A 26,208-nucleotide genomic window follows, 5' to 3' on the forward strand; every position below is an offset into this window, starting at 1 on the left:
TCTGCTCTGTTCAGTCTCACTCTTTCTAGTCGAATGACTATGATTACAACCCACCTCTGACTGTTCTATACAGTTTCATCAATAGCAATCTACCTCGATCTGACATCTTTGATTGGTAGGCCTCCTCAACATTTTTGGATGCATTTATCCATCGCTTTGTACGCTCTGAATGGCATGCTGAGGTGAATTGCATCTTGACATTTAAAGTGAAATAGTCTTGTTTTCTTTCCCAAATCCCTGTAGCAGTTTAGCAGAGTGCCGCAATGAAATTTTTTTTTTGTGTGTGTGCTGAGATATATATAAAAGAATCATTTTAAAGCCACAATGGTTTGAGAATACAAAAGCGTCTACATAAGAAGACTGAACTCCAATGTCCGTAACAGCTGTCACAAAGAAAAGAAAAACATTTAAAAATGAAAGCCAATTGTCTGGACTTAATAGCCATGGCTGTAAATTGCTCCCTGGTCTTCATGGGCATGGAGGGCATTCTCCAGGTATGAAAGATGAAAAGCTGATGATATTCATTGTTATTGGCTATGTAGGAAACCAGTCATTAATTACCAGAGAAAATAAACATACGTTTTTATATTAAAAGATTCCAGCCTCATGTTTGGTACATTGGTAGTGGAGCTGTGCAGGAACCCCCTCCCTTCAGCAGTTCTAAGCTGTCATATACAAAAAATATATAATGTGAATTTAACTATATACCTGCTTTATACATGTCACTCAAACCACCAGCACTTACATTGAATACATCCCACTTCACAATGGACACATGCTGCCCACACAATTTGCATTCATGAAAAGGACATGCTACTCAAAACTTGACACAGACTGAAACCCAACGCCTACAGATCACTTAAAGGATCATTACGGGTTCAGCAAATAACTTTATAACAGTAAAGAAAGGTTGTTCATAGATTTATAAAATATTATTTACTTTTCCCCATGTACTTTTTATAAAAAATCCTCATGTTATTTAAACATCTTTACTTAAAGTCATTCATACAATGGCTTTACTTATAGGTTGGTCTCATGGTTGCTGTCATTGACATTCTTATATACTTTCCAAAGCATATTTTTATTAAAGGGGTTGTTTTAATATCATTTATAAATTTCACTAACAGCAATTAATGTGAAGAAAAATAACCATTACTCATATGGTGACGTCATTGCCGCTGCCGCAGTTCCCTCTGATCTTTGTTTACTTCACATTCAATTATTATGTTATGAAAAAAAAATCTAAATCCTGAACAGCCCCATTAATGGGGGAATTAATGTGTTGTCTTTCTTTGTGGCAGAGTCTATTAGTTTATTGTGCAATTCTACATTCACTTTGCTGAACAGTTTCTATAAAAACATTTTCTTTTGATCCAGAGGCTGGAAATATCATAATGCCAAAAAAAAAAAAAATGTCCAGGGGTCAGACCCATGCAGATTGGTTTAATTGACAGATCATGAAAGTGCAATATGTCCAGTCAAAGGTCAAACTATTTAACCCTTTTAAGAAATTATATATCAACGGTGAATTTATTTGCACATTAAATATGCAGTCATCTAAAATATTACTTTAGATAAAGATCTGTTAAGACGGTTTTGTGCCCTGCAGCCAGTTATGCAGAATGTATCACTGGTTTTATTTTTAAAATAGACGCTTTTCAAACAATGTATTCATTTATTTTCCCAAAAATTACACTCACTCAGCATTCTGTAGTCTTCGAAGGACCTACAGACTTTTTCATTCTGCTCCTTCTGGTTCATGCACAGAATACCAGCACTACAGAATTGCAAAAAATATTGTGAAGTGGCAATTCTCGTGGGATTCCTGATAGTTAGAATGGTCGGGCATGTTGGTTTTTAAACATGCCCAATGTTTTGTTGTTTGAAATTTGACTGGCAGATGTTGATTCCCTTCTCCCTTGTGAGAACTTGTGCAGGTTTGGATAAGAGGTAAGAGCGGTGTATGGGCACCGTACAGTGGGAATGATAAAGAAAATCACTGTAACTACTAAGTGTTTGGATAATAATACAGAATTGTACAGCATTTAGCTCTGATGTAAGAATCTGAAGAGATGTGAACGAAGTCTAAATTAAAATGTATTTCTTGAGCATAGAATGACTTAAATGCAGGACAACTTAAAAATATTCTTTTATCTATGATCTTTCATGCTTAGAATTTTCTTTCTTTTATTAAAGGGATTTTCCAGAAAAAAAGATATTTATATCTGGTCCTTAGGATAGGTCAAATGCAGTGGTAATAGTAAAGTACTGCAGTAATCAAAAAATGACCACTAGACAAACCCATTGACAGTTCCCAATATCAGCTATTCAGTGGAGGGGGACAAGCTATATATGACCTTACCTATCAATTACCTTACCTTAATTACCTTACCTTGCCCCTTCCAAACTTGGAGGGACATGGCTATCTTTCTCTCTCTCTCGAGTCCTGTCTGCATTCAGGCCCCTTTTATCACTGTCCAGGTGAATGACTGCAAGGGGATGGGTTATGGACTTCACAGAAAGCCAAGTGTGAGCACAATCAGGCAACAAGGAAGCACAGCCTTCATGAATATTCCCTTCTCCCATCTGGGTTTGACACCACAGATAACATGACAGCACGGGACTGACAATTACAATACAACCGCAATGCTAATTTTTCTGTTCTAATATACGACTGTCGTTTTTTGGAAATAAACAGTGTGATTTGAGTGCATCTGAAGACCGGTCTGCGTCTTTGTTCTACTCTGTCATCTCGCTGCCAGCAGCTATCTCATCCTCCCTCAAAGGGTTAATTAGGACTCTCCTTACAAAGGCAAGAGGGCTGTTGTGGCCCTGCATAAAAAATCCCTTTCATCCCACAAAGACAAGATTCTGTAATATACTAATTCATTTTAATTAACAAAAATACAGCATTTCAAAGATATAATTCCAACCTGTCTCTATGGGTCCTGGTGTTGGTCGTCCCTGGATATAACCATAAATCTTCTGAATAGGGTCGGATTCTTCTCATTAATAGCTTCTCATTTCTGCACACAGCAGTGCACTCTCACTCATACTCCAACCCCTTGCATTACAAGACCAGACACAGGCACTACCAGCCAGTACTGTGCATAGACTGACTCAACAAGCCACAGACAAAAAAAGGCCTTTATAGCAGAGCTGACTGTGTGTTTTATTAATTAGGTGAGGGAGCAGAGCTGAGAATGTCATTGTGTTTTATATCCATCTCATGGATCTCATCATCTTTCATTTCTGGTCTGTCTCATCTGTCTTTTTCTATGTGTCAGATACTAGTAGAATATTCAGAAACTAAAAAAGTATAGATACACCCTGTACTATGACAATATAAGCACATTGTCAGCACACAGCATCTCATAGCACAGAGAAATCATTAAGTGTCTGCTTAGAGAGTCCCCAGCCACACTCTTGATTCTTGCACTGGGAGTGATTGGATGATAGGACCAGAACAGAAATAAAACTGACTAAAATAAGGGGTTAAAAATGATCTTTATTGTGTAAACATCGCTAGAGGATTAAAATTTGAAAACTTTCTTTCATGGGAAAACCCCTTTAAATATTGGCATTTTAATTTGATACAGAATGGTAGTACAAGCTATAGTATCGACATTTGTTATTTTTTTGATTTGTATTCTAACTGCTAAAATTTAAAAAAAAAAAAGAAAAATTGCTGGGTCAATGTTTGGCCATGAGGCTTTGAATATATTAAAAGTGTAGATTTCTAGATAAGCAAAAGAACAATAGGTAGAGTAGTGGAAATTGTAGGCAAAGTAGATTTTATGCTTTGTTCTCCATTGTACCAAGAGCTTTATACACCAAACCAGACAATGAAAAAGAACACAGGATACTAGAGAACATTATCTACTCAATACAATTAGAGCTTCCTAATCATAATGAACTACTCATATGCAATTCACAATATTCTTTTAAATATGGATACTAGTTTAACCATTTGTGAATTGGGCAAAGACGGAACGCAACATTTCTTTTGATCGATCAACTGTATACTCTGTCTAAATATATTTTTGGAGGACCCCTCACCTTTCCTGACTTTGCTAAATTAAATGATTGCAATATAAAAAAATGTGGCAACCCTGTTGCGCTGTTCCTTTTTTTGGCAGTGGATTTGGGCAGTAGCAGAAACCACCCACCTAGAAGGGCCCTCACGCATGAAATCTTCCTACACCTGTTCCTGCTCTTAATACACATGAGCCATTTCAGGAACTTTGTAGGTCCGCCAAAGGTCTTAAAACTGTAGATTAAAAGCAGGCAGAAGGGACACATCCTTCACTCTCCAAGAAGCTTTATTCTAGTACAATATGTAGGAAATGATTTCCAGACTTGTAGGGGCTATAATATTCATACAGTCCAGGGCCCATGGCCGTACAATATTATATCACAAATTGCAGTATATGACAACAGGACACGATGTGTTGTAAATCTTTATGCTGTCCAACTTTTAGATATCTTTTTGTGCCATATTGCATTGGTTTGAAAAAAGTTGTCTGCCTTAAGCAAATTAAATCTGTTTGTTCTCTGTTGAAGGGTGAAAATATTTATTGCTGTATATGATGTGCTTTGTATCCTCATGTTTCATATATACTGTACCTATTAAAGCACTAGTATTGTAAATGGCACATGGGTGATAGTGGGGACTTGGTTACATATTTTGCATTGTACTTCACTTCTACATATTTATTATATAATAATAAAGGAGTATAATATGGCCCTAATTAAATTGGTGGACAATAATGGGTATCTGATTACTTGCTTAACAATTAGTACTAGGCCTGGACTTGGACCTGGACACTTGTGGGGAATATATTGGAACCAAAGAGTTTTACCGGTTATGGAAGTGTTTAAGTGATGGATGAATCATTAGACTGTTTAATTCTGATTTAATAGCATGGTATTGTCAGCTGCTACAGATTTAATTTCCCAACAATTCAAAGTGTGGCAGATTTTATGTCAGTGACAAATTTACAGCTACCTCAATGGCCCTAAAGCATAGCCCTCTCTTCCCCATGTGAAAGCTCATTAATTTATGAGACATCTCCTTTCTCGATTGTCTCAATACATTTCTAGCAATCCCTCTGCAAGGAACATATTTTATCCCTAAAGCTAGTATGATTATCTAATTGACAAGCAAATTAAATAAGCTGGAACAATTTAACTTAGCGATGTTTCACTTGATAGAGGCAGAAAAAGTTACCATGTAAACAAGAGTCACCGAGATTCCCCTGAAATTACATGTTTCATCATAAATAAATCAAGCTGTTGTATTGATAACAGAAAATAATAGGAGGGATACTGTAACGGTAGGGATGTATAAAAAATTATGCTGATGTAGTTGAGGGCTTGTCTAGAAAAACATAGCAAAAACAACACCATATCCTACAGGTTGTAAATGACATTATAGTAGTATCAAGGAGAAGGTTCAATAAAAATACAGGTCCATCATGCCCAAAAAACTTCATAAGACTGACGCCAATTGACCCAATGGGGCACATTTACTTACCCCGTCCAAGGAGTTCACTTGTCCGGCGATAATGCACTGTGCAGCGATTTACTAAGAACGTGCACCCGATATCCTGCATGTGTCGCTTCCCCAGTCAGGTCCCCCGGAGTTCACCTTCTTCTTCCTGGTGCATGTAAGTGCAATGTCTTGCGACACAATTTGAAAGTTAAGTCCCCCGCTCAGTCGGAACTAGTCGCATCGTCCAGAGGCGCGTCCCCCAATTTCTGTTGCATGAAAGCCGGCACTGCTGTGCCAAAAAACGATTGTGTGCGACACAATCCCAGCTCAGACACCTGTTAAATACCTGTCAAAGCTGTGCAAATCCTGAAAACAGTGGACAGTCCGATGAAAGTGCTTAGTAAATAAGCTCCATTATGTGAAAAGAAAAAACCTTCCGAGACATAAACAGGTGTGATTCTTATACAATGTGGTCACTAGTAATTATCGTACACTGAGTTGTTCTGGCACCACTACTACTGATACAGCCTAAGCATCGGACACACCTAAGGAAAGAATACCATCAAACAACTGTACACGTAGTATATAGAGTATATGAGCTCTCTCTATGCTCATCTTGATGCTGTGTATTGTTAACATTCAGTTAACATTTTGTTTACATAGTGTTTACAAAAACACAATTTTTCTAAATGAAATGAAAACCCCCATCTAAATGCATACACCATGTAGATGTCAACACCCCGCAGATGTCATGTAGATGCAAATGCTTTGAAAACACAATGTAAACACGAATTCCATGAAAACAGCAGGTTAAACAGCACAGAATGATAAACCTCTTGAAGGTAGATTCATTACAACGTAAACCTACAGACATAAGCTAGTTTATACAGAGGTATAACATGTCTTCCTGCCCTGTTGAGCCTACAATTTACATGGCCAGTATAGTGGCCTGGTGCAATGATATCCTGGCTTGGTGTAAATAGGACTGATGTAGAATAAGATCCATAACAAAACTAGTACAGCGTGTCATGTGGATGCAAATGGATTTCACCATTATCAGTCCTATGCAAATGATGTCTTACAGAAGAGGGACCTCTGTTGTGGTGGTACTTAGACTGCCTGGACTTGAGGAGCTCCTGCCTACACATACATCGCTTTCATTTAATACTTTGGCAAGGTTAATAGCATTTATAGATTTTCCTGTGTTTTGAGATGCTGTTGAGAGTAAGGACGTGCTGGCCTGATGTGTTGTAAAATGAGCCAGTTTATCTTTAGTGTAGGTTGCATTCACTGAGGAGAGCTCCTTTCCTCTGGGATCCAGGAGTAACATAACTGAAGCAGATTGAAGATGGCATTGACTAATGAAGTCTTCTGCAGGAGTCACGCAAGTCAGTGGGTTGCTACACAGCATGTTCTATGGAGAGTGAGCAACAGACAGAAGTATCTTATTCTTTGAGAGTCTGTTTGTTAACCCCTTGTTTATTCCAGTGACCTAAGCTTTCCCATAGATCACACAAGTTATAATCTGAAGAGTAAGGTGGTTAATGAGTCGTATAGTGTATCACTACCTAATGCATTATTGCTCTTTAGTCATGTGTAGGATTTCACTTCTCATGTATCTGCCTTGTTCATATTTGTATCAAGCAACCATCTCTGTACATCAGACAGCAACCATGCAACCCCAGTCCTAAAAACTAAGATATATGATCAATTTATTTAGATACATGATGGTGTAGAGAGAACATCCCTCTGGTGGATAGTACAATTTAATGTGCAAAATGGGTTAATAGATTCTTCATAAAAGTCAAGTGAGACTGTAGAATTATACGTACAGTACAATGTGATAAACTTTTATTTGATTTCAAAATAGAAATGGGCTATTATGTTAAAGAAAAATAGAGAAATAGGGTAACCCCTCTATTTTTTATTGCAAGTCCGATGAGCCAAGACTTTCATCTATACTCATAATTTGAATACTTAAATTAAGACATAAGCCCTTTTATATTGTATCTGCAGATTTATATTTAGTTGTTTTCATTCTTCTTTGTCTATAAATGCATGTTTTGTGTTATTGATGGATACCACATAAGAGTACACAGGAGATGGGATCTGATTTTATTAAAACTAAAATGACTGATAGCAAGTTTTTAAAGGGAAACTGTCATCAGGATCAAACATATTAACCTAATGCCAGGTTCCAATAGCCTTTTTAATACGTAAATAACCAATCTACTTTTATTATTATTACTGCTTCCACTGACTTTCAAAAGTTTTTTAAAGTATACCTGGCTCCCTGCCAGCAAACTGCATCGAGTTATGAGGGTATTTGTGCAAGGCTGAAATCATCATCATTATCTGCTCTGCTAGATCTTTGGCAAATATACAAAGTTATCCATGATGGGATAAGGAAAACCATGCCTATTTTAGCTACATTGTTAGTTAGCCCCCTTGAAATCAAGCATGACTTTCAGGAAGCCTAATGACATGATGGAGGATTAAACTAAACCACTATATCTATTCCAGAAGGAACAGATTCCCAACTATAGATAGCACTGTTTTGATGTGGTTGCATCTCTTCGGTACAGTGTAGGAAACTAGTAAAACTGTGTGAGAGGATTTTGACTAGGGTCAGAAAGTAAGAGTTCTCCTTACAGATCCTTTAAAACTTATTTGCATATTTTCCCAGAATCCCCTAGTGGAGCGTCAATGGCTGTAAGTCTCCACACACCACTGGCAAAGTCTCCGTAATGAGAACTTTGACTTCCCTGCTAGAGCTTTCATCTTTCCTCCCTATATTCTCCCTCAGGTAGCTGTTAGCTGACCCTGTGCTTTAAACAAATCTCTGTCAGCTCATGTCTGCATGAGGGAGGGGGAAGGGAGGAAGGATGATGAGAAGGCTGTGAGAACCTGTCATTAGCTGATAATGTGTTTCCTGATGACTGAGTTCCTTTAAGCCTACTGCACTGTATGTCCCAGCCAGGAAGGAGTTTATAGGTAGCATATTCAGACTAGTTACATTTGGAAGCACAGACACATTTAGAAGAACAGTTAAAGTTCCCTGGTGTTAGTCATTTTTCTCACTTCCGTAGAGTTTTTCCAGCAGCAGGGTAGAGCACCATATGGAAGCCTTCCAGAGCTGAATAGGAAGAGCTAGATGAATGAGTAGATATCACACTAGACACACTCCATTAGTTTATAACTGTCTATTGACTTCTGCTGGTGTCTTTGAATAAACAGCAGCGATACCCCCTCCCAGTCATAGGGACCTCATATTAATATCATGGCAAAGCATTGCAGAGAAGAGGCAGGAGCCACCGCAACAAAGTGATTACTGAACTTATTTGTACAAGAAAACATTAAGTATCTTCATTCCAATTAAACATCTTACTCACAGTTGTTATGTCAGACTACGAAGCTATCACCTAGTTGTATAATGCTGAAAATGATCCGGTACTGATGGCACATTGTTAACAGCAAAGCTATGAATCTTCCTCCCCAACAATATACGGCTTCTGATGTCGTCACTCTGCAATAAATACTTGGAATGTAATGTCATTATATCGTCAACACCTGTTGTCCTTCTACCACTATATTATAAGTATGGGCACCAGTCCAAAATTAGTGCAAATAAGTGGATTCTAGTGTCGCATCTGTTCTTTGTTGTTAAATAGTCAGCTGGAAATGGGATGGTACTGGAGCTATTTGCCACATGTTGTTATCAATTCAATGTCTTTACTGTGTGGATATTATTTTAGTTTTTTCTTTTTTTCATTGCTCTCTCTACGTTATTCCTGCTCAACAAGTAAATCATCTTGTATCTTGTATGCAAAAAAATGTCATAATGTCAATAAATAGTCATTCAAATATATGTCCGTAAATAAATGTACGGCGTAGATTTACTAAATAGACTTGTAGCGCTCAGTTTTCTTGCATGCTGTTATTTCATTTATGATCTACTAGTACCCCCAGGTCCTTCTCAGCAATGGACTCTTCCAAATTTACTCTACCAAAGACATATGTTGCATGTGGATTATTAGCCCCCAGGTGCATAACCTTACATTTATCCACATTGAACCTCGTTTGCCAAGGGGATGACCAAACATTCAGTTTGTCCAAGTCACCCTGCAGCATATGAACATCCTCCATAGACTGTATTACACTACACAGCTTGGTGTCATCTGCAAAAATAGACAAAGTGCTATTAATCTCTATGTCATTAATAAATAAATTAAATAGTAGTGGACCCAACACAGAACCCTGGGGTACAACACTTATAACCAGTGACCAATATGAGTAGGAACCTCATTGCAGTAGAGGTGGTCGCATTGAAGGACAACAATCTTGTTTTGAGGGATATATATATATATATATATATATATATATATTTCTTCTACTGAATAATAATAATAATAATTTATAATAATTCCTTTATTCATATAGTGCACACAGATTCTGCAGCGTTGCACAGAGTTTGCCAAATCAGTCCCTGTCCCCAATGGGGCTCATAATCTAATCAACCTACTAGTATATTTTGGAGTGTGTTATTGTATTTATATATGTATGCATGTAAAATGAATTAATGCATAAGTTTGGGCCGTAATGGGAACAAGAAATAAAGCAACACAACAATAAAGCTTAATTTTAGACACCTTTCATAACTCTTCTGTTGTCCAGATATATTCACCAGAGGTCACAGTTACTGTTTGTAACTAGGGTCGTCTGTAAGTCGGGTTTCTTAAGTCAGGGACTGCCTGTATATTTACAAAGTTCACATTTTCTATTGATATCTAAAATATATTTAAAAAATGATTGAAAGATTTAGGTGTTATTTAAAATTGGGTAAAACTGAATATTTTTGGCGGCAAGAGTATTACATTTCTCCATACATTATCTAGATGTGCATTTAGGGGACAGTAGGGTCAAAATAGTGAACCAGTTAGCATTATTGATGAACATTTTAATTGAGAAAACTATTGGAAGTAGCTTGTAAAAAATAGTTACCGGTATGTATATATATTTTTTTCTTGTTGTTTAAGGAAGAGCTTTTATATCTTCAAATTTTTATTTAATAACTGCATACATTGTACTGTAAATTGTGGCTAATCTAAAGAAAGACCTTACCTGAACATGGCCTTATGGCTGATGACAGGATCCTTTCTACTTATATGCCACCCACTCCAATTCAAATGTTTGTTAGTATTTTGGAACATTATATGAAATATAAAAAAGTAATGAGATTTTCCAATAATGAATTATACATGCACAGTGTGACTCCAAATTGCACTGATTAGCATAGAGAAATAATGTTGAAAATCCAGAATGAATGGAACATGATTGACAGAATAATATTACAAAAATATATGCCGAAAAGAAAAGCTACTTACAAAATCTATTTAGATATGGTCTGTATACCTAGGATATCAGTGATTATCAAGACATTCTGCTTCCAGAGATGGGAAATATGAACAATGCAGATAAATAGCTTTTTCTTTGATAAATCATAACTGGATTATCTATACATTTCAATAGTAATAATACTAGTTGAGATTAAAGTGTATCAGGATATAAATGGCAGAAGAGAACAAAGCAGTTTGCACAATGTGCAGTCTATAAAACACATATTTGTATTATAACATTTTCTAATAAGTTCTTTCTTCATGAAAATCAATTATCCCCTGACTATTCCTGCAGCTGCATTTAACTTATTTCAATAAATGGGAAATTTAGCTCTGGAGTTATAATTGTTCTCAAAAGATGGTAGAAAACCAGAGAAAGTAAAATCCACAGTCATATTCCATCAGAAAGAGATGCAAGCGGCTATATTTATAAATTGGTGGACTTCATTCTCCTCTCCTGGGTGCCGCAGGCTCCGGCCTTCTGATGTATCGGGCGTTTTCAGCCATAGGCAATTGACATAGTGTGCTTTAACTTGCCATTTTAGCCTGAACGGCCACATCCCCCTTCAAACCCCTCATGGCAACTTGCCGTGTAGATGGCGTAAAGGGGGAAATAACCCACTTATTTCAAAGAGCAAGCGCAAGACATCAGCCTTGTAATTGGCGACATCTACTTGAAGTCAAGTGGATGTGGAACATCACAGGAAGTACCCCATGGTCACATGACCCATGGCCCCTAGCAATCATTAAACAACAGGTATTATAAGTTTAATATGAGTGGCCCTTTTAGGGTCTTATACTTAAAGGGCACCTACCACCACAAATCTACCTATAAAGGTAGATCGGGTGGTAGGTGAATCAATGGGACGTGAGGATAGCCCTTTTAAGGGCTAATCCTCACGTCCCCGCACTGTTTTGTAAACTTTTATTACCCTAATATGTTAATTTACTTATGCGGCTACTGGGGCGTGGAGTAGCCGCATCTGAGGTTACACGAGGCGGCTACTCCACACCCCGGTAGCCACTTTTCCCCTCCTACTCACCATGTTCGGCGCGCAGCTACAGCAGGCATGCGCAGAACAGCAGGCCCGCGTCTGTGCAGCCCCGGCTTCGGAGCAGTGACCGCGCAAGCGCGGGCCTGCTGTTCTGCGCATGGTGAGTAGGAGGGGAAAAGTGGCTACCGGGGCGTGGAGTAGCCGCCTCGTGTAACCTCAGATGCGGCTACTCCACGCCCCAGTAGCCGCATAAGTAAATTAACATATTAGGGTAATAAAAGTTTACAAAACAGTGCGGGGACACGAGGATTAGCCCTTAAAAGGGCTATCCTCACGTCCCATTGATTCACCTACCACCCGATCTACCTTTATAGGTAGATTTGTGGTGGTAGGTTTCCTTTAACCTGTTCAAGTTTACTATAAGTGGTCAATGTCTTTAAGTTCTCGGCTGGTTTTCTAAGCATGACAAGCTTTTAAAATCTTCTCATTGCACCTTTCACAATGCCTTCCCCTTGCTATGGATTGACAACTTTAACTTTGTGCCAACAAAATTACATTTCCACATATGCTAAAGTGAAGTCCCTTACCTGCAGGTGTAATTACTATGTTGGCCATAATTCATCTGATAGACTTTCCATAAAGTATGGCCACCACCTGCCATGTACCATTCATTATATATTGAAAAAATAATGTTTGATTGAAATTATTTTGCAGGAAATTAGCAAAGAAACGGAAGGAGACCCTGAGCAACACTCGTCAGGAGATGACAGTGATGGTGAATTCAATGGATAAAAGCTACACCGAGCAAGGCACTAACTGTGATGAAGCTTTCTCTTTTATGGACACTCACAATCTAAATGGCAGATGTAAGTTGTAAATGATTTCGCTCCAGCACTCTGTTTTAGTTTTACTAAGAAGAAGGAACTAATTGAAGTGAATATGAGTGACTTTGAAGACATTTCTCTACCTCATTAACCAATCAATTTAATGGACAAAATAGTCAGTTATGGAAAATCAGGCTCTCCCATGCTGTGCCTTAAATCACTTTGCGTTTCTGAACAGCCGCTGATGCATTCAGCATTTTCTCTAAATAATCATAACAAGTTTTAAAGTGTATAGCCAGGAGCTTGATGTGCTTTCTTTAGCATATGGAGTGCATTATATTCATTTTGCTTATTTAGGAATATTATAGGAAATTGTACTTCTTTTTAACAGACTCTGGTATTTTGTCTACGTTAGACTGTCAGCCTTTAAAAGAAGCTTGTCAAGTAAACATAGTGCAACCCTCCAGCAAAATAGTAAAGCTACACTTATCATTGTGAGCCAGGAAATCAAATATTCAGAGAGCAGTAAATATATTGCCTTTATCTATATCAGAAAGTTGTTTTAAAAACCAGGATAATTTTGTGCACCCTACACTGGGGGTGGGGGGGTCTAATTCTTTTGTCAATCATATATGACAAAATTCTATTGACATAATTGTTTTAAGAGAACTAAATAACAAACCAGTAAAAATCCATTGACCATGTTATATGTATAAATACCACATTTTTACCCAAAAACTCAATGACATGTTCCATTAGCACTATACTAATTCATACCTACACTAGACCCATCCCCAGAAAATAAAGTTTGTAGGCTTACTTGGAATCCTGCCTGAAGGAGCAGCAGATCCCAAGGGCATGTGTTATTTATGCGAGGCAGTGTGTCTCTCAGCTCATGTCTTAGCGCAAAACAGAGGATGGCATCAGCTGAAGGGAGGGGGGATGAGGAACATGCACTGAGAGACCTCACTGCCTCACATGAATGACTCATGCCCTAAGGACTCACTACTCCATCTAGGCTTGCAAAGTTCATTTTTTGGGGATTGAAAATATGCATTTTTAGATCTGCTAAAAAATACCACTTAATCATTTGGGCTGATATATTAATATGGTCTTAAATTTAGACAAGTTAGGATAAGAGTTGAAGCTTCAAATCTTTTACAATGGTCCATACTTCATGTTACAATACATTTGGCACATCTTTAGACACTGTGGGGAACATTTACTAAGGCCCTAGTGCCAGTTTTCTGTGACTTTTCACATTCTTTTAGGTGCAAACTGCTTGCACATGTATTTAAGAAGTGTCGCACGCGAACCTTTTGTGGCGCAGCTGCACTAGTCTTCATGCGACACAAATCAGTGGGCGTTTCGGTGCACAGTCGGACTGTGCGCCAGATTTTACATGCAAAGTCCCACAGAAGTGTGTTACACGCCCTATGTGAAAGGTGCACCAAAAAAAATGGTGCACTCTGTTGGGGTAGTGCAGGGAGTGCCAGATTCATGAAGAATGTGCACCAGAAATCCTGAATCTGCACACTACACAGGCAAACTGCATTTAATGTTTAATTTTTTGTGTCCATCTCTTTGGTTATTATTATTTTTCAAATTTTCTGGAGTGCTCCTTTAAATAGTGTTCCTTGGAGGAAGTTTTGAACTTGATAAAAATGGATAAAAACTATAAATTTAAGGTTTGAATGAAATGCCTATTAACTAGTATACACATATGTACAATTCTGCTATAAAATGTAAAGGCCCACAAAGAAATAACTTTAGGACACATCAAATGGGCTTTGGGGTACAAATAATATTCCACCTCTTTTAATGTACATTGTTGTTTGCAACTGGCGCTATATGTGACTTTGTAGTCATAAATGTTATAAAGTCGAAGAAACTAAATTCCTTTCAGGTCACCTTTATAGGCATATAGAGAATTATAGGCCATGAGTTTTCTGGGTAAAGAATATACAAATAAGTTTTCCAGGGAGTGAACAAGGATGTCTATGCCGCCATTGCTAACTTAAATAAAATAGTTCTGTATATATCAATGCCCAAATATCAGGAATTCTTGTGAGATTATATGGGATTACAGCCAAACCAGTAAGAGTCTTCCTAAAAAAAAAAATAGACAACCCAACTGTAGACAGCACTGCTTCATAGTCATTTCATTTTGTCAGTACAGTGTCGGCATCTGGTTGGTTATGTGAGAGGCCATAAGTAAGGGATAAAATCTAAACTCCTGGTGGAGTGCAGGCCATCTTTACAGGTATTTAGAGTTTTAAAAGTCATGCTTGCTCTTCTGAGGAGGCACTTGAGGCAAAGATTTCCTTTTCCTACACTGGAAAACTTATTTACATATTCCTTACCCAAAACTCTATGGTTGATATTTCCTTGTGTTATATGTGTTGTTTTGTGGAAATACTTTTACACAGAAGATTTGGGTTTTGATGTCAATGATAAACGACATTTGCTGACTCTCATTGTGGATAATATGTTATATGTAATATGTGTCTCTTTCTACAGCTGTGTCCTCACCTTCATCATTCACTATGAAAACAAATACCCTAAGTACAACTGTGCCTAATTCTTACTACCCAGGTAAGCAATACTCTTCATCTTCTGTAATTTTTCTCCTCTCAAAAATAGCAAGTGGCACCACCGCCTACTAAAATGGGTAAGAAATCTTATCTTGCATAAATGAAAAACAAATTACCAGGGACCTAACTACTAAAGGCAGTTCCCCATGATTATGGATGTCCCTCCCAAGTACAGGTGCAGCCTGACAGTGGCAAGAATGCATTATGTATAGGCAATGTATTATGTCTACAGTGTTGTGTTTTTGACCAACATCACAGATGATTTTGCCAGGGTAAGAGGATTGTGGAAGAAACGCTGCATTTGATAATCTTGTACATCTTTTACTCATCAATATTTGGTGCCGACTAGTCTGGGCTGCCAAACCCACTTGGCACCTCGGTCCCCTTTTAGCTGATATGGCTGCTGCAGTGGTAATTATACCCATGTTAATTACATGGTGTCAATAATTTGATGCTTTCATATGGACAACAACATCACAAAAATGTCTCGTAGTCGTAGAAAATTATAGATAGATAGATAGAGATATATGCATGTCATTATGATGTAGTGTGACAGTGGAAGACTTTCTTCTAATAAAATTTGGTAACATTGTAGCTTACGTTAATATTTGATAAGTGCATCCGCTCTATGGACGCTCCCATAACCCTGTTTATTTCCACAGATATTGATTTCGTCTTCAGGGCTCTAATACAGTACATGACATGCAGTATATTTATGACAGCATTTTGTTTTAATAAGCACAATCATTGTAGGAGCAGTCGTCTCTGGGAACAACATCACTTGACCTTGTCACACTTGGAATATTTAGTGAGTAAAGTTCCCTAAAGCCTTCCAGCTAAGGTCCATAATGTCAGTGATGCTTCCAGTGGAAACTGCTCCTAAAATGTCATGACTTATTTACAGTGTATACTCATCATGGGGAAAGCAGCAAAAATCTTGATGCTATTTTCTGTGTCTGTTTAACCTAATGTGAAACCTGCAGGTAAAAACTGAACTTGTTCCATTTATAATACAGCCGTCTGTGTTAAAGTGCATATGTTGGGAGTACCAGCCTTTGTGTCAACTATTATCTATTTTCTCTCTCCTTGTGCTCTCTTTTTCTCATTTTGCTTGGCCCTGCTTGTGGTACATGGCAGATCCATTTGTGCCAACTGCAATTTTAGGTGAGATCATTTCCCTTCATAAAAGTTATCTGTACAAATGACTAGCATAGACAGTGATAGCAGAAGAGACTTTCCCATGCGTCCTGTGTTTGGCTCTTCACAAAGCAGTGACTGTAGTGATTCTTACACATGCAAAATGCTGAAAATGTTCTGAAGAAAAGTATTTTTGTTTATTAAATGGTGCTACTCAAATTTTTTTGTATATGTGGGGGTCATACAAACCTATCACAGCTTTTGCCCCTGTGGCTCGTTCTCAAACTGATACTACAACATTTTGATGGGACATTTTTTTTTTTTTCATTGAGACTGCTTGTCGAAGATGAATACTTTCTAAAGTTAAATATGTAACAGAGGGGGTCAGCATGCAACTTTCTCTCTTTTGCTGGACTACAACTCCCATCAACCTGTCTTGGATAGGAAATGTCAAGGTTGATGGGAGTTGTAGTCCAGCACTTGCTGGAAGGTGAAATGCTGGCTCCCTCTGATGTGGAACGTTTGTCTGGAAATGCCATGCCTCTGTCTTTTCTTCCTTGAACATGGATAGCCCAGTGTCAGTATTTAGTAGGTATTACTTTTGTCACACTTGTGTATCCCCAGCTTTCAGTCAGAAATTGTAGTAGATATTCTTTTCTCTTCATTGAGAACACTTGTGCTGCCAGTCTCTATTTACATAGCATTGTTTTAATCGATGAGATCAACTTCTAAAAAAACTATTCAATCAACACAGAGCAATGCTGAAATGTTATCAGACTGCTGATCAATATAAATCTACCTTATTTAATGGACATCTGCCATTAGGTTTACTGATGGTAGACTAGTCCTACATACAGGCCCCTGAGAAAAATCATGTTAATCAGTCTGGAGCACTCCGGGGAAGTCACCGAAGCACCTCAGCTTTTCATGTATTCACTCCCCCTCACTTGTCCACTCATGACTGGTCCCTGACGTCACCGTCTCTATGTAATGAGAAAGGCAGGACCAGGTGTGACTGGAAGATTAATGGGGAGTGAATTAATGGGGGTGACTGAGTAGCATAATTTTTATAACTGAATATTGACAAAATAGCGGTGTACAAGTTCTAAAAAGAAGGGTTCCTCAGGAACTTGTAAGTAGGACTAGTCTATTATTAGTGAACCTTTAGGTAGATGTCCTTTAAAAATGTAAGATGTCTTCAAGGCTCAGCTCCTCTCAATTACTTCTTAGCTTTCCTGGCATCAGGCAATTTGGAAATTGTAGACATTTGAAGATACCATATAATCAAATCTGTTCTATGGGAAGCAAAATTTGAGAGATTTACAGTATTTTTTCTGCTATGAAGTAACTTTTTCTGGGCCCTTGGCCTTTAACAATATGACTTATTACACCTGTAAGTAGCTTTAAAAACCATGCTTTTAAGATTATTTATGCAGTAGCTCATAATTGGTTTTTTTTTTTATAAAGGTTGTCCAGTAGACAAGTGTTTGTTACTGTATAAACTTATAAGTATATAACGAACCATATAACATATGGTTTAGCTACAGAATGTAAATAACCTCTCCTTAGGAAACTACAAATGATCATTCCTCTTTAAGTGGTTGTCTGGGATATAGTCACCACTCTTCTAACTCTGTTTGTGAACAGATGCTAAGTCTTGATGTAGAGGGGACACCTGTGCACCCATTACAGCTGTAATTGCAACATGCTGTCGCTGCTGAGCCTCTGTACACAAATAGATGCTGTATAGGCATTACCTCGCTGGACTGGAGGGGTGGCTACATATAGAACGCCAGAACTGAGGAACTGAGAGCTGCAGTATACATTACAGGCAGTCCCCGGGTTACATACAAGATAGGGTCTGGAGGTTTGTTCTTAAGTTGAATTTGTATGTAAGTCGAAACTGTATATTTTATAATGGAAGTTCTAGACAATTTTTTTTCTTTTGCCCCAGTGACAATTGGAGTTTCAAAATTTTTGGTGTAATTGGACCAAGAATTATCAATAAAGCTTCATTACAGACATCTTACAGTTGATCATTGCAGTCTGGGACTATAGTAAAGCATCCAGAGAGCTTCACCAGAGGTCACAGTGGGCAGAGGGGTCCGTCTGTAACTATGGGTTGTCTGTAAGTCGGGTGTCCTTAAGTAGGGGACCGCCTGTATATATGTACATTTTATGACTAGAAACCACTTTCAAGTATAGCAGTCAAAAACAAAATGGGGAATTGTCCAGTGGCCTAACTTCTACCATAAAAATGCAACCTGCATAAGAAAAACACACATGTAAGCCATTAAATCATAATAAATCTTTACTTATATTCTGCCATGCTTTACAGATCATGAGCTACAAATAAGACATTACAATAACATGGTAAGATAGAAATTAGTTTGGGGTAAATATAGAAGCAGAAAAGTGTCATGCTAGAAAGATTGAAAGGCCTCTAAAGTTCAACTAAACGAGAAATAAAGTCATTTATTATAATTTTCCTTATGTACCCCGAACGTCTCGCTCACACTTCTAGTTTGCAGGTTATTAAGAAAGTAGAGTGACTAGAGAAAACTCCTCCAAATCATAGATTCCATTAAAAATTTTGTGTATTACAAGGTTAATACATTAGTCTCTGATGTTTTACATATTTACTGTATTTTAACCATAAGACACAACAGACAAACAAATATATCGGCCCATATTTAAGTGTTTGCGCCAGTGTTTTGTCTGACTTTCACTGAAAAGAATGTGGAAACTGCTTGCACATGTATTTATGAAGTGTCTGTGCCAGTAGTGTGTTGCGTCTGCACTAGGCCTGACGCGCCACAAAATTCCTCACCTAAAGGGGCGTTCCAGTGCAGAGTCACACCGTGCACCATATTTTAAGGCAGCCTATCAGCAGGAACCTCACTTTCACTAGCGGCAGGTTGCAAAAGCCTATTACAGCTGCATTGCACATATGCTTTTCTGCTTTCTTTAAGCATTTGCATTACAATATAATTGTATGTTATAACTTACCTTTTTTTTTTTTTTTACACACCATAGAAAATGCAGATCATACAAACATTTAACAATGTTATAACTTACCTTGTACCCTGACAGAATCTGCTATTTAGTCCCAGGGGTTGGGCTCTGGTTTCAATGCATTCCAAAAAACAACATGTGACTTGTCTGTGCTGCAGACTGCTCTTGGCCCCCACCTTTCTGCTCCTCCCTACAGCTCCTTCACAGAGCTCACAGCTCACGGCTGAGATCGGAGGAGTCTGCAGCACAGACAGGTCACATGTTGTTTTTTTGAAATGCAACCAAACCAAAGCCTAACACCTAGGACAACACAGGATTCTGTTCAAATACAAGTTAAGTCATAATACACAATTATATTCTGATGCAAATACTTACAGAAGGCAGAAAGGCATATTTACAATGCAGCTGTAATTGGCTTTTGCAACCTGTCTTTAGTGAAAATGAGGTCCCTGGTGACAGGTTCCCTTTAACACTGCCACGCGAAAGAATTGTGTTGCATGCTCTATGTTAAGGTTTCACCCAAAAAAATTTGGTGCACACTTCCTAATCAGTGCAGGTTGCACTATATTAATGAAGACCATGTGCCAGTTTTGATTTATAGGGCGCACTCTTCACACCCCAGAGGCAAACTGCACCTAGTACATTTTTGCAATAGTTTGATAAATGTGGTCTTGTGTGCCTAGAACATTGTAACCAGATCCCATACTGCAACAATACTGCAACAAAACTTCTAGTATGCACATTTCTCTCTGGTAAGGATTTTTATCTAGCAGATATATGTCCCTTGAGGGAAGAAAGACAGAGTTTGGGTGAATAAATCTATGTGATTTAATTGCAGGATTATACTAAGCCTATTAAATAAAATCTTAGATTTGATTTTGTCATTCCCTTATCTGTGCCCAACACTTATGACATTGAACATATGATTATGGATATTAAAGAATAAACAATGAATTTTTTTGGGGTATGACATACAGTTTAATATTTTATTGTATACATAGTAGTGTGCCAATGTTCTGTCAGTAATCAATTGAGCCTTGTACGTTACACTGATACTGTACCAAATGCTGTATGTGTTTTCTTCAACTTCTACTATGTAGATGTTATATTATATGTTGATCATTGATTATGGAGCCAAATTTGCCTACTGTGAATTAAAATTAACATTCAATTAGCAAGATGGGTTGAGGAGATGGGCTATGGATTTATACATTTTGGATAAGCAAGTCATATTGAAGGAGACCTACCAACAGGAATCTACCTATTAAGATAGGTAGACAGTAGGTTTGTACTAACATGCTAAGCCCTAAACTTCATTTTTGCTAATTCTATAACACTTTCTAACCTGAACTACACTTTATATAATGAATATGTAAATTTTTGGTAGGGGCTAACGGGGTGTGGAGTAGCCTCTCTGGGCAAAGGCTGCTCCTTGCCCGGTAGCCTTTGCCATCCCACCTACCTGCAGGTCCTCAGCATTGCTAGGCACGCTCCTTCTCTGCAGGCTGCAGAGCGAATGCACATATCATGGCAGCCGCCGGCACTAGAGTGGTTACTGCACATGCGTATATCATTGCAGCTGCCGTCACAGGATGGTTTACTGAGCATGTGCAGAACCTAAAGAAGCCATCGGTGAGAAGGAGGTTGCAGGCCGGATGGCTGGCAGAGGCTACTAGGACGTGGAGTAGTCATACCCCGGTAGGGCTACTCCACACCCAAGTAGCCTCTTCTAAAAATGAGCGTATTAGTTATGTATAGCATAGTTCAGGTTATAAAGTGTTTTAGAATTAGGGAAAGGTAGTTTAGGGCTTAGGATGTTAGTAGAAACCTACAATCAGATCTATTTTAATAAGTAGATTCCTGCTGGTGGGTTTCCCTTAATGTGTGAAACTTGTCCATTGAAGTTGGTGGGTGCATGGAAGAAAACTCAGATGTCATCCTAGTACAATCAGTTTTTCATGTGTTGATAGGAGATGCTGAACAAAGAGGAAGTTAAACAGAGCTGTGAAAATTTGACACAACTCAGTTCATACTAGAACTGCAAAAATGGATAGGCATGAGGATTGAAGTCCGACCTCATCAGAATTGAATGATTTTCACTGGTTAAAAACGCTTGATTTTAGACTTGTTTGTGGGCAACTTGTCTTAGAATGTATATAGCACTAAATTAATAGAGGCCGGGCCTGTTTGGAGGCAGAGGGGACTATCTGTCCTTCCCTTTCTATCTCCTCTCAACTCCAGGTCAATGCCACATGGCCAAGGCTTGCGATGAGACAGACAATGGATTACATGTTTCTCAACAAATACAAACATAAGTAGAGTTGCAGATTTTTATACCAAAAATGAAATGTTCTCTTTTCATATACCATCACACAAATCAAAAACCCTGTAGCTACTGTAGTTTTTCTCTTCATAGCAGAAAAACATCTCCAAAGTATAGAAAACAAATATCTGCTAACAAAAGATGCAAATTATAGAGTATAAAGAGTGGTTACAAGTGGACTAAACGCATCTGTAAATAGAGTTTGCAACTTATTTAATCATGTTTTCAATGAAGGAAAAGAGCACTGTAGTTATTCTACCTTTATTTCCCATTATAGTGTATAATACAATTGTAAAAGCTTCAAACTATATGTGCTGCTTTGAGACTATTATTAAAGATGTTGCATGATATGTAGTTCCTAATATAAGAAATGATTTTTATGCATTATAAAATTGTACATATACATATATTTTTTAATATTAAATATCTTCAGTGTTACATTTTGTACGAAAGGCTTTGTTGGGGGATGGGGGGTTGGATTCATTTTCTGTTACTGATTTTGTGTTTCAAAATGTTCTGTCTTTTCGATGCATTCTGGTCATGGCATTTTTAATTTTCTGTAGAAAATCTGGAATACCAGGACCAGAATGGGAGTTTGAAAACCAGGACTGGACCAGAATCTCATGAGGATATGGAGTTAGGTTGGATTTGCTGTGATACAAAAATTTGATGGATTATTTGACAATTAAAAATAAACAAATTAAATGACGTTGATTTTTTGTCCTTTGTGTCGTATCTTATTTTTAGGCATGTACTAGACTGTCTCAGAGTATCTGAACTTAATTTAGTTTCCCTGCATAGAACTTTACCTCCATCTTGCACATGCATGAATGCATTAATTTTTGGATACTTCATACTAGAGTTTCAATTCCTTGAAAATACTGATTGTGATCTTATTATTATGCCCTTAACAACAAAACACTGTGCAGGGACAAGTGACATTTTGACTTCAAATATAACAAAGGACCAATTTGCTGCACTGTTAATAGTAGATCACCCCTAAATAAATATGTGTTAACCAAATGGTTACATATATGTAAAACTTTAAGAAATGAGAAGGCCATATGGAATGTTATAGATCTATATTCATTCTAGGTGTATGACATCAACATTTTTAGCTACCCCTTTACCTGGTCCTTCTATTGTGTGGCTTTATTTTTTGGCCTTATACCCTTCCTCTTTATTTTATTTTGCCCACTGTCAGGAGCCAGACTGTTGATGCTGAATACATTTTAATTGCTTATGCCCTGTCTCATTTCTTTCCTGCTCTTTTCCCTCCTGATATGTATCTTCTTTAAAGTGCCAATTAATGGTAAGTCGCCCTTCTCACCCTCTGAAGAAACATGAATGGGGAGGTTGGTAAACTTTTCCAGTGTTGGTTGATGATGCCATGTCTGCACTTTACATATTCTTCCAAAACTGGATAAGTTTTTTGTGGGAGCCTTCCACGTCTTTGTTCTACCACAAATTCTTTTTTTATGTTGGTTTGTGTCTGAGTTTGGTTTCTTTTGTTGTCCAATGACCTTGGAATACTTCCTGTCCTTGTTAGTTGCATGAGAATGAATGTAAACTCCAAATCCACTTCGTAATGTATGTCAGCCATGCCGAGAGTGCAACCATTGTGTTTCATATTGTCCCTTAGGTACATGATATATTGTGATTACTTTCTTATTATTGTAATTCTTTGTCCAGCCCAATCTTGTTTACTATGGAAGGATTTTAATGACGTGTTTTTTTCATTAAAAATGAATGCATAATATTTCCAACTGTATGATACATGCTATATATTTTTCTCATAACGTTCTACCATATTTACTTTCATAATTTCATTTCCACCAAGAAAGCCTTGTTTATATTAGGGGGTTAGTTACATAATTGGAATATACCAACCAGTCATTTTTTATTTCTTTCTATTTATAGATGAAAACCACACCAACAGTGAGACAAGCAGTTTGGCCCAATCCCATACATACAAGAAACGGGAGACAGCTGATGTTCCCTATCAAACAGGCCAGCTTCACCCAGCTATTCGGGTAGCTGACTTGCTGCAGCACATCACACAGATGAAGTGTGCTGAAGGCTACGGATTCAAAGAAGAATATGAAGTAAGTATAAAACTCAAGCACAGTGCCATGGCAGGAGATGCCATAGTAAGGTATAATGCAGCAGAAACTTCAAATGCCTGTTTCATCTTCTGTAATTTCCAAAAAGAACTTTCAATATTTTATTTTGAACATTCATTATTAATATTTTAAGTTCAACTAGATAGCTACATAACAGGTTTGAAGAGTTGACATCGTTGCCTTTCATCTCCTCTCCAGCTGACAGGATATGAACTTTGAGGATGTGTGAAGTCTGAATTCTCTCATTGTTAAATGTTTATTTGCTAGGTAGGCAGCTCACATTATATTGATTATGTCCTCGGACACAACCTTTTTGAAGAATCTTCCTGTTTTAAGATGAACATGTGACTTTAGTTATCCATTTAGTAAACTTAGGTTCAGGTATATGTAAATAGAGTTTTACGTCACAGATTTACAGGTCACTGTTTGGTAGTTGGTGCAGGAACAGTTAAGTGACCTTCAATATTTGTGGGGGTAGTTCTTTCTTTTTTAATCCCCTCTTCATTTCTGTAAAAATGACCACCGGCTTCTCATAGTGCTCACTCTGCTATGGTAGTCTGATATACCTGGGGCTTTCAGGTGTTGCGTACAAGTGCATTTGTTTGTGACTTAGACACATGAAACCTCTTCATAAGACCGGGTCGACACGCATGTTATTGATAGGTGTTTGCTTTATAATGCAGCAAATACCCAACATGCGTGTAGACCATTTCAATGCCACCGCAGACATTTAACATTCTGTGTCACGCCTGGTGCGCCATCTTGGCGGGTTTTGTGGCCTGTACATGACTCCAGGCATTGTCATTTAAGTAGACCTGTTATGGTGGCACATTGAGGACAGATAATCAGTAAATTCACCATATAAAATAAAGATTCTATGGTAGGAACCATATCATATTATCATAGTTAAAGTACCCCAGAGGTACCCTATATAAACCTATAGAAATTTGGTATTCCTGTGATCGTTCCAACCCAACGAATAAAGAGGAGGTGACATTTGGAGCTTAAAGTGAAAGTCGGAAAAAAAAGTGCAAATGTGCAATTCTACGACTTCTCTGAATTTAGAATGTACAAGCTACCCAGTACTTTGGGCAGCACAGTGTCTCTGTGGGTAGCACTACAGCCTTGCAGCGCTGGGGTCATGGGTTCAAGACCCACCCACCCACTGTTCTTATGTACTCTCTGTGTTTGCGTGGGTTTCCTAGGGGTCCTGCGCTTTCCTCCCACACACCAAAAAACATACTGGTAGGTTGATTAGATTGTGAGCCCCATTGGGGACAGGGAATTGTGCAGCGCTGCATAATCTGTATGCGCTATATAAATAAGGAATTATTATTTTGGCATGGAATATTAAATACTATCTTTGGGAACTACAATTTTTAAGTAGAAAGCAAGCCCTCATAAACCTCTGTATACAGAAAAATGCAAAAATTTTGAAGTGGATCTTTGAAGATGGGAAGCCAAAAGTGGACACTCAGAATCGAAAAAAGACAGTGACAGGGTTAAAATGTGCATCTATTGGAGATTTTTTTTTTTGAAGGTTCTTTAAGTATGCTTAAAGAAGACCTGTCACTATAAATAATCCTTCTAGAAGCTGCTTACTAAAGTAAGTCCCTAGCTCTACCCCAGTTATAGCAGTGTTAAATCGTTAGCTTTATCGGAACATAGAGATAAAGCTAGAAAACACTGCACTGTTTAGCCCCAGAACGTCGGACCAAACAGACAGCAGTCCGGCGTATTCATGAGGGGGCGGTGTGAGGCACTCCCCTCTGTGTAGCTTCTCCCGCAGACCGCCCGTCCGTAACCATATGCTGGCTGTGACTGCCAGGCTTCATGTGGCAGTCACCGCCTCATCGGACTGCCCCCTCAGAAATACGCCGGACCGCCGTAAGCTTGGTCCGGCGTTCGGGAGGCTACGTAGTGCATTGTTTAACATGGCTTTTACTGGGGTAGGGCTAAGGGAATTATTTAGCGTGACAGGTCTTTTTTAGAGATAGACAGAAGATATAAATACATCTAATACAGAAAAGCAAATGTTTTACGGCAAATAAATTGACATCCTGTATAGGTTGTTTGTAATGTGAAATGATCCAACACCCATCCTCAACTTCACAGACAACTAGAGATAGTGAGAACAAATTACACCTTCAAGCTTACAAATAGGACCTGAGACAACTACCAGAAAAGGATAAAGGGCTAGGAATGGCTAATGTTACATTTAATAATAAAATGTATCAAATATAGCTTTATGCACATGGCCATTTTATGTAAAACTCCTGAATTGTGTAGAGCTGTAGGTCACGCAAA

At 38.1% G+C, this 26,208-nt stretch overlaps 1 protein-coding gene across 7 annotated transcripts in view; it reads left to right on the forward strand.

The window, feature by feature from the left end:
- The window catches only part of PTPRM (protein tyrosine phosphatase receptor type M), a 490,017-nt gene that overhangs the window by 373,604 nt on the left and 90,205 nt on the right, over positions 1-26,208 (forward strand). For 4 of the 7 annotated variants that reach the window (XM_072152202.1, XM_072152207.1, XM_072152204.1 and 1 more), the window contains 4 exons: positions 12,600-12,751; positions 15,230-15,304; positions 16,441-16,467; positions 23,699-23,883. In XM_072152202.1, the coding sequence (XP_072008303.1) occupies positions 12,600-12,751; positions 15,230-15,304; positions 16,441-16,467; positions 23,699-23,883 (439 nt within the window). The remainder of the gene's footprint in view (positions 1-12,599; positions 12,752-15,229; positions 15,305-16,440; positions 16,468-23,698; positions 23,884-26,208) is intronic. The other 3 variants (XM_072152203.1, XM_072152206.1, XM_072152209.1) reach the window with 1 other exon arrangement.

This window comes from Engystomops pustulosus, chromosome 5 (genome assembly GCF_040894005.1).
Source record: "Engystomops pustulosus chromosome 5, aEngPut4.maternal, whole genome shotgun sequence".
Lineage (NCBI taxonomy): Eukaryota > Metazoa > Chordata > Amphibia > Anura > Leptodactylidae > Engystomops > Engystomops pustulosus.